Source organism: Echinops telfairi, unplaced genomic scaffold (assembly GCF_000313985.2).
Source record: "Echinops telfairi isolate 266 unplaced genomic scaffold, ASM31398v2 ScPeMD7_7420;HRSCAF=8458, whole genome shotgun sequence".
In the NCBI taxonomy this organism is placed as follows: domain Eukaryota; kingdom Metazoa; phylum Chordata; class Mammalia; order Afrosoricida; family Tenrecidae; genus Echinops; species Echinops telfairi.
Genome location: NW_022111320.1, coordinates 49,327,085 through 49,340,659, shown reverse-complemented (window position 1 = coordinate 49,340,659; position 13,575 = coordinate 49,327,085). Strand labels below are relative to the sequence as shown.

The 13,575-nt window shown below is 39.4% G+C and overlaps 1 protein-coding gene across 1 annotated transcript in view; it reads left to right on the top strand.

The window, feature by feature from the left end:
• The window catches only part of SMARCC1 (SWI/SNF related, matrix associated, actin dependent regulator of chromatin subfamily c member 1), a 132,449-nt gene that overhangs the window by 19,096 nt on the left and 99,778 nt on the right, over positions 1 to 13,575 (top strand). Inside the window, exons 2-4 of the mRNA XM_045297402.1 lie at positions 2,344 to 2,425; positions 3,629 to 3,721; positions 7,266 to 7,335. Coding sequence (XP_045153337.1) covers positions 2,344 to 2,425; positions 3,629 to 3,721; positions 7,266 to 7,335 — 245 coding nt within the window. The remainder of the gene's footprint in view (positions 1 to 2,343; positions 2,426 to 3,628; positions 3,722 to 7,265; positions 7,336 to 13,575) is intronic.

The window sequence follows — 13,575 nt, the reverse complement described above, 5'->3', positions numbered from 1 at the left end:
CTCACTCACTCACTGTCTCACTCACTCACTGCCTCACTCACTCACTGCCTCACTCACTCACTGTCTCACTCTCTCACTGTCTCACTCTCTCACTGTCTCACTCGCTCACTGCCTCACTCGCTCACCGCCTCACTCTCTCACTGCCTCACTCACTGACTCTCACTGTCTCAAAAAGAAAAGGGAGCAGTAGGCTAAATAATTCTGGGAACCTACACTTGTAGAATTTCCAAGATGGTAAATCTTTATAGGAAAAGATAGCCTTGTCTTCTGTGGAGCAGAAAAAGGTAGTATCAAAGTGTTAAGATAGAGTAACTCTTTCAAAAGTATCAGCCCTTTAATGGAAGAATCGCAAGAGTTGTTACATTTAATGTGCTATTTAAAATTTTCCAATTTTCAGGACATTTTATAAATACTAGTCAACTACTCTTTGATAACCACTTACCATGCCATAGAATCATTAGACAGTTCCCATAGAAATACTAGATATTTTGTCTTCCTTTAGATTTCAGCTCTGTCTGAAAGTAGTGGTGTCTCAGTGGTAGAATTCTCAGGTCTGTGCTGAGCAGCCTGGTTTGATTGGCAGCTGGTATACCTGATACACAGCCACCACCTGTCTGTTGGTGAAGGCTTGCATGTTGCTATGATGCTGAACAGATTTGATCAGAGCTTCTGGGCTACGACAAACTAGGAAGAAAGGGCAGTGATCTGTTTCCTAAAACCAGCCAGTAGGAACCTTATGGAACTTAACAATCCAATCTATAATCATTAGATATAGGGTTGCCATTAAATCTGGGGCTAGCTTGACATCAGATATCAACAACATGAAGCTCTGAATTTATTGCTGACTTCCCCTCCATGTAGGGTTATGAGAATGCTAGAAACTTGACATTTGTATCTAATAGCCCCTAGTAGTTTTAGGAGTTAAGTAACTTAATGTAAGATTTAAATAGCCAATGCCCCTCTTGGCCCACAATTCCTAGTTGTGTCAAAATGTGTGGTGTCTTAGAATCATGAACAGCAGAAGATGGCCTCTTTGCAGCTTTGGGGAAACTTGTGAGCAGCGTCAAATTTGATCAGGTCTCGAACTGGTGAACCGGCTGTTCACTTGGTGGCGTAGCAAGTAGGACCTAAGAGCCACACAGTTATGGCACACGCTTCCTGTTCTATGTTTTAATGACATGCCTTCTCAAGGTTCATCTCTGTCATATGTAAAACACTCAGTATATTTTTGTCTCCATTCTTGTATTAAAGCACCTTGCTGAAGAGCATGGTATACTTTATTATTTCTCCTCATAGTCTCAGTGCTTTGTTTTCATACATGATAGCCACTCAGGTGATGTTTGTATACTGTGCCTTATATACTAGTCCCATATTATGCAACCCCAAGAAAGGAGCCCTGGTGGCATAGTGGTTATGCATTGGGTTGCTCACTATAAGGTTTGAAACCACCAGCTACTCCACAGGAGACAGAGGAGGCTTTGACTCCTGTAAGATTGATAATCTCAGAAATCCACAAGGGCAGTTTGACTCTGTCTTATGCGGTCACTAGGCACTGGAATCTGCTCGGATGTCAGTGAGTTTGCATGTTTAGAGAAGTGAGTTTAATCTTTCTCATAGGAGCCCTGGTGGTGTAGTGGTTACATGAGTTGGGCTGAGATCCACATGGGAGAAAGGTGAGCTTTCTACTCTCCTGAACGATCTCAGGAATCTGCAGGGGCCTGCTATGAGTCAGCACTTGCGTGTGCCCATTGGACTTAGAGCTGATTGTAGGCCATGGACATCATTTGTGTGTTACCTCTGATTAGTTTTGTGGCGTTGAGATACTCTTGGCTACCACATTCTCAGATTAAGGAATCATACAGCTCTGTCTTGATAGTGCAGTAAGTTAGGATGCTTATTTGAAGAAATCCTGACTATTTAAATAAATGTATGACTGTGTTATGATTATGGTAAAATTAAACATCCAACTTGCTTTCTTTGCGGGAATACTAACTGTTGAGTCTGAGCATGTATGAAATGCAGAATATTGTAGACAAAGAATTGGGACGCTTCGTGGAGCTGGCCTTTCTTTTTGGCTGGGTGGATTTCTGCTCTCCACACTTGGTAAGGTTGCGGTTTCTGAAACTCCAGTGGCCGTTCTGCTCCGTGGTCCCCGTCACTGTGAGTTGGGATTGGCTCACAGCAGTGGTTTGGGTTTTGATTTTTCATGGCGGTGTTGACACCGTGAGTTGCCATTTTCATTTTCAAAATTTTTTGTAATTATTCATGTGTTTTTAATGCTAAAACCGAGTTTTTGTTTCTGTTTATGGCAGAAGATAAATTAACTAATGTGTTCACTTTTAGGCGGAGGTTTGACCTACAGAACCCATCCAGAATGGACCGAAATGTTGAAATGTTTATGAACATTGAAAAGACATTGGTGCAGGTAATAAGCTAAACTAAAATGTCTTCAATATTCTTTTCAATTTTAATACTGACTTTTTGGGATACCAAAAAGATCAGAGAAAGAGAAATTTTTGAAATATTTTGTTAGTCTTGGGTATTAGAACTATAAGGCATAACTTTTTTCTTTTTTTATAAGGTATAATTATTCTTATTTTAAGTATTGATTTTGAAACTTCTGATAAAATCTATCATACTTTAAATTTCATATAATCCACTTTAACATAAATACTATATACTGTATATACGCGTGTATAAGCCGAATTTTTCAGCACATTTTAAATGCCGTTTTCGTGGTTAAAATTGGGTGCCTTGGCTGATATTCAGGTTGGCTTATACTCGAGTATATACGGTACATTTAGTCAATTATAAAAGTTATTTTCTTTGGGTTTTATGTTGTGCCATAATAATAGATCTTGTTTATCCTAGTAGATTATAACCTGGAGGTGAGAATATTTCATTTTATTTGCTTGTGATTTCTAGTATTTTTATTGCTCAGTCATTTTTCTTGATCACTGAATTGACTTTACCTGACAGGAGAATAATGGCAAAAATTTAGCTAGATGTTACCATGAACTTAGTGCTTGGAATGAGTTTGCACCATGGACCATTGGCTAGAGACATAATTGGGTGGTTTTGGTTGATGGCATTGTTTTGGACCATATTCGGGAGTTTATATACATGTTTTTAAATCGTTGCTCTTTGTAAGATTATAAATAGGAAACATGAGCTGCTGAAACCCATAGACTTTATTTTCTAGTAACTAAATTACATAATGTATCAAAATGGTCACTTTTATCCCCTCCCAAATAAAAGAATGGCCAAATAAAACTTGTAGCTTAAAACATTACATTAAACCGTTTCCTCTGAGGGTAGATAACATCGGCAAGTATGGAATCTGGCAATAATGTAGAACCTTAATTTTGACACCGACTTCATGATTCTCAACGTTTTGTGTTCCGAGAAGGGATGTGAGCATGGCGCGCCGTATGTGAGTGAGCCTGTTGAACACTGGTTTCCTCTTTAGATAAGGCTTCTACATTCTAATCCAAAGGACAACTCGTATTAAATATAACTTTAAAACATAGAAAAAAGAAATCGAGCCTTTGCCATTAGGACTATGTATAAGTAATAGGACATTATTTTAAAACTAAGAGAATTTAAAAGTCTGTCCCTTTTTCCTCAGAACAATTGTCTGACCAGACCTAACATCTACCTCATTCCAGACATCGATCTGAAGTTGGCTAATAAATTGAAAGATATCATCAAACGACATCAGGTAATAGACACAGTCACTTTAAAAATATTAAGTAGTATTCAGCCTCATCTAGAATATTTTTTTATTCCTGTAATCAACTTCAGTAAAATCTTTGGGTTTTTGTAGTACTGTTTCTCTTTCCACTTGTCTTTAATTCTAAGTCTAGATAGAGTAAAATCATTAGAGTTGTTGCCGTCTTCGGAAATTTATGTCCGTGGAGTTAAAGGAAAAACACAAAGCAGTTGCCATGTAGCTCATTCTGTGGATTCATGGTGACCCCATGTGGGTCAGCGTAGAATTATCATCCATAGAGTTTTCAATCTCGAATTTTCAGAAATAGATCACTAAACTTTTCTTCCAAAATATTTCTGGGTATACTTGAATGACAACCTTTTGGTTAGTAACCAAACACATGAGACCATTTGTACCACCCAGAGAGCCCTAGAGTTAGAGGCCAGTGTGTCTTGATCCCAGAATTCTGCACCCCGGAGATCTCAACCAGCATGGGAGCTGGGGCCACATTGTTGGTGCTAAGAGATCAAATGTTCCTGGAAGTAAACCTGCCTCTTTGCTCCCTCAGTTAACACATGGTTTCTTTGAAAATATACTGAAAATGCCATCTTCCCCTGTAAGCTTACTTTGTCATCATGTACATAGCCCAGTGCTGCCTTCTGGACAGCGTCCCTTCCTGTCTCCACCTTGACTTTTGAGACTTAGGCCTTGGGTATTTACAGAGGACACATTTGTGACTATAGGAAACAACGGTGTAACTAAACTTGTGATGTGTTGTGTAACTGCTTGAGGGAACCCAGGTAGAAGAACTTTTTCGTAAACAGCGTTGTTTAAGCAGCAGCATGTTAGCAAACCGTAGGACTGGTTGAGAAGCCTCATGAAATGTCTTTCCTGCTCCAGTGAGATTGCCAGGTAAATTACAACTGTAGTTTTTAGTAAAATAACTTGGAATTTGATGTGTATGATTAAGATTTAGTACAACCCTTTTCTTAGCGCTAACATCCCTCCCCAAGAGAAGTAGAGTAAAATTCTGTTCAGTATAGATGACCTGAAAGTCCAGTATCTCTTTACATTAGCATCTAACCTTTGCACCCATCGCTCTTTTCTGTTGAACGACTTAAGTATTAGTATGGCTTCATTACATGTATAACATAAGGCAGACAGACAAATTAACATGCTGGCTTTCAAGGTGAAAATATCCTTTCTTATTTTGCTCTTTACACTGGGGAGGGATTAGATTTGTATAGTTTTGCTGATTTAAGATAACAACCACAGCATACATAAGAATATATGCTAGGATTGATTCAAACGTCCATCCTATAAGCTCATATATCTTGGGACTCGGTGCCGTAGATCTGTAATTATTCAGTTTAAATGGTACCCTGTGAGGACTTTGGAGTTACTTTTGGAATTGTTATTAGTTGTTATTGACACGAAATCTTGATGAGAGTAGAACTGTGTTCCATGTAGTTTTCAATGCTGTGACCTTTCTGAAGCAGATCCTTAGACCTGTCTTCCGAGGTGCCTCGATGTGGTATAAAGTGCTAACTTACCAAGTAGTAGTTGAGCACTTAGCTAACCGTTCACGTCACTCAGGGATTAAATGAAACCACTTTAAGTATACAATTTGATGAGCTCTGGCAGTTTACAGATGTTTAACCATCATCATAAACAAGAGACTGCTGTACCCAAAAGTCCCTCCAGGAAGTCCTGGTGGCTCAGTTGAAAGGGTGGCAGTATGAACTGGAGAGAGAAGACCTGGCAACTTGCCACCATGTCATGTAGGGTCTCTGTGAGTCGGAATGGACTTGACAGCATACCACAGCAGCAGCAGGAAAAATCCCTCCTGCCCCTTCAGTCAGTCCCCACCCCTCCCCCAGCCTCTGGCGACCCTGATCCACTTGCCTTCTCTACTCTGCAGGGCTCTCATGTCAGGCCCTCTGCTCAGCCCAATTACCACGCCTGCTCACTCTTGCCTTCTGCATGCTCTATGCTAGAATTAAATATAGGCAAAATAATGGTAAGGAGCCTTGGTGATGCAGTGGGTTAATTAATTTGGCATTGGGCTGCTAACTGAAGGGCACTAGTCTCTGAGGAAGAAGGATGAGACATTCTGTTTCCTTAAATCCGAGGGGGTTGTCCCCTCCCAAACTGGAATTTTCTTCAAATATATGTATTATTTTTTTTCCTTTTTTACAAAACAACCATCACTTTCAAAGTGCTCTCCATTACACTTAATACATTTGTCAAATCTGCAATTCCATTCTTTTTTTTTTTTAACATTTTATTAGGGGCTCATACAACTGTTATCCCAATCCATACACACATCAATTGTGTAAAGCGCATTTGTACATCGTTTCTCAAAACATTTTCTCTCCGTTGAAACCTCCGACATTAGGTCCTCATTGCAATTCCATTCTTGGAAACATTTTTTAACTCATCTGTTTGGATGGCTAACAACACCTCCCTCTTTTTTTCCTTCACCTCTTCTACTTCTTTAAATCGCAGTCATTTCATGTCCCTCTTCATTTTCACAAACAAAAAGAAGTCTTACGAAGGGAGGTCAGGTGAGTAAGGTGCGTGGGGCAAGAGAGACATGCTGGTTTTGCCAAAAACTGGCGCACTGAGATGGCTGCACGAGTAGGTGCATTGTCAGGGTGGCACAACCAGTCCCCCGTCTGACACACATTGGGCCTTTTTTGTCTCACACTGTTATGCAATCTTTTCAGAACCTCTAAATAGAAAGCTTGATTAATAGTCTGACCTGATGGAACAAGCTCCAAATGCACTACAAATCGACATTTTTGCCCCTTCGGGAAGTTGACGTACATTTAGAATGAGGTTTGTCATCAGCTGACATTTCACCGTTTTTGAAATGAGAAAACCATTTGTACACTTGAGTTTTTCCCATAGAGCTTTCCTGGTAAGCTGTGTTCAACATCACAACAGTTTCTGAAGCGCTTTTCCCATGCCAGAAACAAAATTTCATAGCTGTGCACAGTTCTCTTAAATCAGCCATCACAAAAAACAAGGATCGAGTGAAACTGCTTTCATGAAAAAATTTACTGACCTGAGAGAACCTTCCCAGGTGATGCCACTGGGGTGTTCTAACGCAGAGTGAGTTGCTTGATGCTCCCCTAGTGGGAAAATTGGGTACAACAAATGCTCCGCCTAGTGGAGTTTTCTCCACCTGTTTTTTGAGGTACCCATCGTATTCAGGCACCTTCTGGAACAGTTCTCCTTTGTCCTCTAAGGTTGCTGTGATTCTCAGTTGACTCAATGGCAGTGGGTTCAGGTATAATATTGGGATGGGTATCTAGAGAAAGAGAGTCATAGAGAATTAACTAAGAGGTAGTTGTATAATCTGTATGTAAAGTATAAAAGGTGTGCATTGAAAACATTTTTATCCAAAAAAAGAGAAAAACATATTTATCAATGTTTTCCTTGGTTTTAAATACATCTTAGTATTCTTATAATAAGTGAAATAATGCTTTTATATCTGACACCTCTTAATTTATGACTACCATGTACTTTGCTTTTGCATCTCTTCCAGGGAACGTACACTGACGAGAAGTCGAAGGCTTCCCACCACGTGTACCCATACCCTGCCTCGCAAGAAGACGGTAAGCTCGTTGTGGGAGGGTAGTGACCACTTCACGCTCTCGTCGACTTTCAGTTGTCTCAGTCATCAGTGGTTTAAATAATACAACCTACCGACTTTTCTGAAAATAGAGTATCAGGTATCACGTAAATCTAATTCCAGAAATTATTCAAATTGATAATTGTTCTGGAATAAAAAATTATCCCCCCCCCCTTTTTTTTTTTTGCTGTATTGGGCTAAATTTTTTATTATTTAGTCACTGAACATTTTTCTTTACTAGTTAGATAATGTTTACGAAAGCGGTTTTATATCAGATAACATAATTTATTGAAAGATTAATTTTGTGCTTTCAAACTATGAGGCATTTATTTATTTTTGTTAGTAATCATAATTTAGCTGGTAAGTCTCGTGCCTCATGTATCACCTTGACGGAATGAGTGCCATGGCTTTTGTTTTCAGCAAACTAACAGACGTTGCAAGAGAGACATTTTGGGGGAAGAATGGCTTACTGGTTGTTTAAATAGGACTGCCCAGCAGAATACTAGTTTGTTGAATGTACAATGGTTTAAATTCTGGTTTTCAGCTCTGCAAGCCCTAAAAATCGTCTGTGGCCAGAGTTCATAAGACAGTGCGCTGCCAAATTAGATATTATTTAATTTAGAGTAAGAAATAGAAATCTCTCAGGAGTACAATGATCAAGTCGTTTGGTGAGCATGTCCACACAGCACATCTATGCAAGGAAACAAATTATGTCAGATTTGAATGGCTATAATTCTTCGATATCCAGTGTTTTGTTTTCTGGCCAGTGCGGTTATGATAGGAGTTAATAACAAAAGATAACTAGTAATCCCTTGTTGTTATTAGGTGCCACCAGGTCCACTCTACTCATAGTGACCCTGCGTACAACAGACTTTAGACCGTTGCCCGTCCTGCGTCATTCTCACAGTTGTTAAATGTGTGAGCCTATTGCAGCCACTTTGTCAGTCTGTCTCCTTGGGAGTCTGTTTTGCTGCCACTCTGCTCTACCAAGCATGATGTCCTTCCCCAGGGATTGGTCTCTCACTGAGACGAGTGCCCCCATCCTTGCTTCTAAGGAACATTCTGGCAGCACGTCTTCCAAGACAATTTGTTCTTTTGGCAGTCCACGGTGCTTTCCAGTATTCTTCACCATCATTCAGATGCATCATTTCTTCCCTATGTTTGGAAATTGAGAACAATACATTGTTGAATCAGCCGTGAATCAAATAACTAATTAATAAGAAAGTAGAAAATCTTTGGAACTAAATAATGAAAGGACGTTATAGGATGCCTGTAAAGTTATGCCTAATGAGGAACTTATTCTTTAAGTATAAATATTATAGAGAAGGCAACAAAACCCAGGCATCTAAGCATATTTCGTTTTGAATTTATTTTATTGTAAGTTGATTGAAGGTTTATAGAGCAGATCAGTTTTCGATTCAACAGTTCATGGACTTTTGTCATTTCATTGATTGCAGCCGCCCCCACAGTGTTACATCACTTACTCTACTTACTCTCTTCCCTGCAGGTCCATGCCTTCCTCTTTGCTGCTAATGGTTTTGAACTTAACCTGTGTGTTCGTTTCCCTTATAGTCCGGTCTATTGTGAATTTTGTTCTAGGATTTCAAAGTGAGTTTAGGACATAAAAATTGATCAGTTGAATTCAGTACATTTACAGAATGAGAAAGAAAAACTCTTGTCAACTCAGTAACATGGAGAAGTTTAGTAAATACAGTATCTGCTTAGTCAGAAATTTACCTAACCTTAAAACTCCCCAGAAACTTCATTAATTGTTTATTGTTGTCTGAGACCTTACCCAAAACACAAACGACCAATTAACGTGGATTTTATATGTACTATGTATTATGCCCACATAACAGCTGCATTTTCAATATGAGATAAAATGGCATTTTGCAAAAGATGCGGTGTTTGTGTCTGCTGGTGTAGCTGCAGGAGCGGCTTAACAAATTTCTTTTTTTACAATGGTCCCTGTGCTGGATTCATTGTCTTGAAATGGCAGCACCTGACGCTTCGGACCTCAATGTCTGGTACATATCAAGCAGTTCAGCTTTTTCTTGTCATGTCACTAGTTTTCTGTCTTAGGCGCGCGTCTAATAGCACTTTGTTTAGGTCCCGTGGTGTTATTCAAGGTTTACAGAACTTCCCTGAATATGGTGGAAAAATACACAAGAACTGCAAACGATAGTAGCTTTTGACTGTGTTAATAATTTACTGGAGAGAGAAGCTGCTCACATTGAGACGGTTAGTGTCACATGATTAAAAAAAAAATCCTTGTGGGAAAAAAACAAAAAAAAAATTCTTGTGTTAATGGACTTGCACAGATAAATTCTGTGTTGAAGGGTCAATTGTATGTTAAATGTGTAAAAGTGAAGGAACTTTTCTTAATCTAGTATAGGGTATCTACAAAAGTCCAGTCAGAGCAAGCGTCAGTCTACACACTAAAATGATGAAAGCCCTTTCTCTTGAGATCAGGAATCTATCTGATCCTGTTCCCATTTGTAGTGCAGCACAAAGAAAGAAAAATAGACGGATACACACTGGAACAGGAAGAAACGGTGCCATCATTTGCAAACATGAATGTTTATATAGTATACTTAACAGAATTTGCAAAACAAAATTATTAAGTAAACTTTAAAAGGTGATTAGATAAAGCTCCGTATGAAACTTTTTAAATCTTAAGAATTATTTTACCCATTTGTGGCCACTGGACATCCCTTTACAGAAGGGTCTCGGGGAGGAGACGAGCCAGTTAGGAGGAGACGAGCCAGTTAGGGTGCGATGTAGCAATGATGAAACATACAACTTTCCTCTCTAGTTCCTAAATGCTTCCCCCCTACCCCCCATCATGATCCCAATCCTATCTTACAAATCTGGCTAGATCAGAGGATCTACACTGGTACAGATAGGAACTGGAAACACAGGGAATCCAGGGCGGATGATCCATTCAAGACCAGTGGTGCAAGTGGCAATACTGGGAGGGTGGAGGGAGGGTGGGTTGGAAAGGGGGAACCGATTACAAGGATCTACATATAACCTCCTCCCTGGGGGCTGGACAACAGAAAAGTGGGTGAAGGGAGACTCAGACGTGCAAGATATGAGAAAATAATAATTTATAAATTATCAAGAGTTCATAAAGGAGGGGGGAGCCGGGAGGGAGGGGTAAAAATGAGCTCATGCCAGGGACTGAGGTGGAGAGCAAATGTTTTGAGAATGCTGAGGGCAATGAATGTACAAATGTTACTGTTTCTCAAGGGTTATCTATCTTGACTTTCATGTACCACACTAGCTTAAATATACAATTTAATTTATGCAAATCTAACATGATTAATGAGGTAAAACAAACCATAATAGTAAGGGGAGGAACTATTTAGGAATTAGAGGTAGTTAAGTAGTTCATCAGTGCCGTACCTCACCCTGAATTTATCATTTTTCCATGTGGCCTTTCTGAGAGGGGCTGCTCACTTACCTTCCAGGTGGGTTTTGGGTCTCCACTACATCCATGCCACTTCACAATGATTTGGTTGTGTGTTTTTGAGCTTCTGATACCTCTTCCAGTCTATACCTTATGATAACATAGACTGGTGTGCTTCTTCCATGTGGACTACGTTGCTTCCCTGCTAGATGGCCGCTTGTTTAACTACAAGTTTTTTACAAGTCTTTTAGACCCCAGATGCTATATCTTTTGATAGCTGGGTACCATCAGTTGTCTTCAGTACATGTGTTTATACACCCACTTACAAAATTATTTTTATTAAATGTTGGGCCAGTTGGAAAATGAATTTTGTCTCTGGCGAATTTAGAATTTATAGGTCGCGTAGTAACGTTTTGAATTATACTGCTAGACTACTTGTAAAAGTGACTATAACAGTTTTACATTTTCATTACAATCATGTAGGGTTTCAGTTTCTCTATATGTGCATCAACACTTGTTACTGGTTTTTGTTTTTTTTTAAGTAATACTGTGTTTATACAACAAATTAAGTTCTCACTGGACAGTTTTCATGCCAGTTCTCTACGTTTTTTCACAATGTTATATGTTTGGCTCCTGGTTTTTTAGTATGTTTTTTATTCATAAATATTATATATAATTCCTTTTCCATGGGCTGTCTGTTCATTTTCTTGATCGTTTGTTGAAGAAGCAACAACGTTTTTACTTATGGTGATGTCCACATCGTCCTTGCTGCTGCTGTTGCTTTTGCATCTGGTGTGCTAACGGGACCACTGCCACATCCACGGCCATGAAGACAGCGCTTCAGTTTTCTCCTATGAGGTTTTTATGATCTAGGCTTTTTCATCCTCAATTGTAACCGCTGAAGTGTTAACTTTACCTGTCACAGGTATCACTTTAGCTCTGAGACTGTTTTATAAAGTGAGACGACCAGGCTTTGCCTTTGTTTTAATTATTTGGTATTTCCTCAGTACTTAATCTTTTGTATCATAGCAACTAGCTTCCACTAGATGGAGGTGATGGATAGTTGTATATGTAAGAATAGTAATTCTCTGTCGGGCTATCTTTTGCTTCTTTAATTTGGAGAACTTTTTGATTCTGAACTTTTTCAAAGAATTGCCATTTACATGCCACTAGAATTAATTTGTTATATGTAAATACTTAAATTATTCCTTCCTTATTCATACAAGCTTTGCTTTCCTTGTTTAACTTGAGTTTTCCACATTCGTGTGGTTGATTGGCATTGTTATCAATACTCAGAGTAAGAAGCTGGCACTTGGATTCCTTTTTTTGTATACTTAGGGCAATGAATGAGTATTTCTATATTCATATTTGTTTTTGTCTTAGAGTAACTACCTGTCAAGTAAATGTTGATTCTCTGAAAAGCCCTGCGCTCAGCCCCTTACATGCATATGGTTTTGTTAAGTGCAGGTGATGGCAATATCAGATATTTCATGTTAAGGCCATACGGTGATACCTCGATAACATAATATACCTTTTACAAGGATAAGGTAATGGGCCTCAAGGCATTAAGTGAGTAAGGCATGTGCATTTGATTTGTGTGTGTGTGCGCGTTTGGTTTTTGAGGATGTCATTAGCAAAATACAAAAAAGTAGGTGTTACAGCGACAGGGTGTTGCTGTTTCATTGTTAGGTGGCTAGTGTTTCCAATTTAGGGTGTTAGCAGGGCCATATTCTCTCTGAGGCCTCTAAATCAGGGGTCCTCAAACTTTTTAAAAGGGGGGCCAGTTCACTGTCCCTCAGACCCGTTGGAGGGCCAGAGTATAGTTTAAAAAAAATCTATGAACAAATTCCTATGCACACTGCACATAACTTATTTTGAAGTAAAAAAACAAACGGGCCGGATAAATGTCCTCGAGGGGGCCGCATGTGGCCTGCGGGCTGTAATTTGAGGACCCCTGCTTTTAGAAGATCTTTTCTTGACCCTTCTGACTTCAGCATTTCTTGGCACTCTTTGACTTAACAATGCATTTTCCCATGGCCATCTTCCTCATCTATTTGTGTTCTCTCTTTTCTTTTATGAAAGTAGCACTCAGGTTGAATTAGGACCCATCTTACCTCATGTTAATTTAATGCAACACCTTCAGATACCCCATTTCCCAATGAGGGCCTCTTCACAGATTTGATCATATCTACTCAGGAGATGCCTAACAATTCATCACAGCCCACAGGACCCCAAAAGTTCGTCCTCTTTCCCTTAGGTAAAAAATATGTTCACCATTTCCCAGCATCTCAACAATCTTAACCCATTCCAACATCAGTTCGAAGTTCAAAATCCCAGTTTGTAAATCAGGTATGAATGAGACCCTGAGGGTATGGGGTTGCCCCATCTGTGGATTTATGAGAATTAGAATAGAGTTAGTTGCTTCTAAAATAGAATGGGGGACCAGGCATTTTATGGACATCATGCCTATTCCAAAAGCGAGAAATTGGTGGGGGGAAAAGGATCACCGGTCCCATGCAAGTCTAAAACCAGCAGGGCAGACTTAGTCGGTTTCAGAGCTCTGGTGATCCTTTTTGGCTGAATACCCTCTTTGTCCTCCATGTACGCTGAGGACAGTTCTGCCCTGTCCTATAGGGTTGCTAGGAGTCAGAAGGGATGGCAGTGGATTTTTGCTTGAAGAATGTCAGATGTTTTCAGCCCAGGGGTCTGACAGCCTCACTTCATTTTAAAAAAAAATTTTTTTTTCTTTTCTCTTTTTTAACATTTTATTAGGGGCTCATACAACTGTTATCCCAATCCATACACACATCA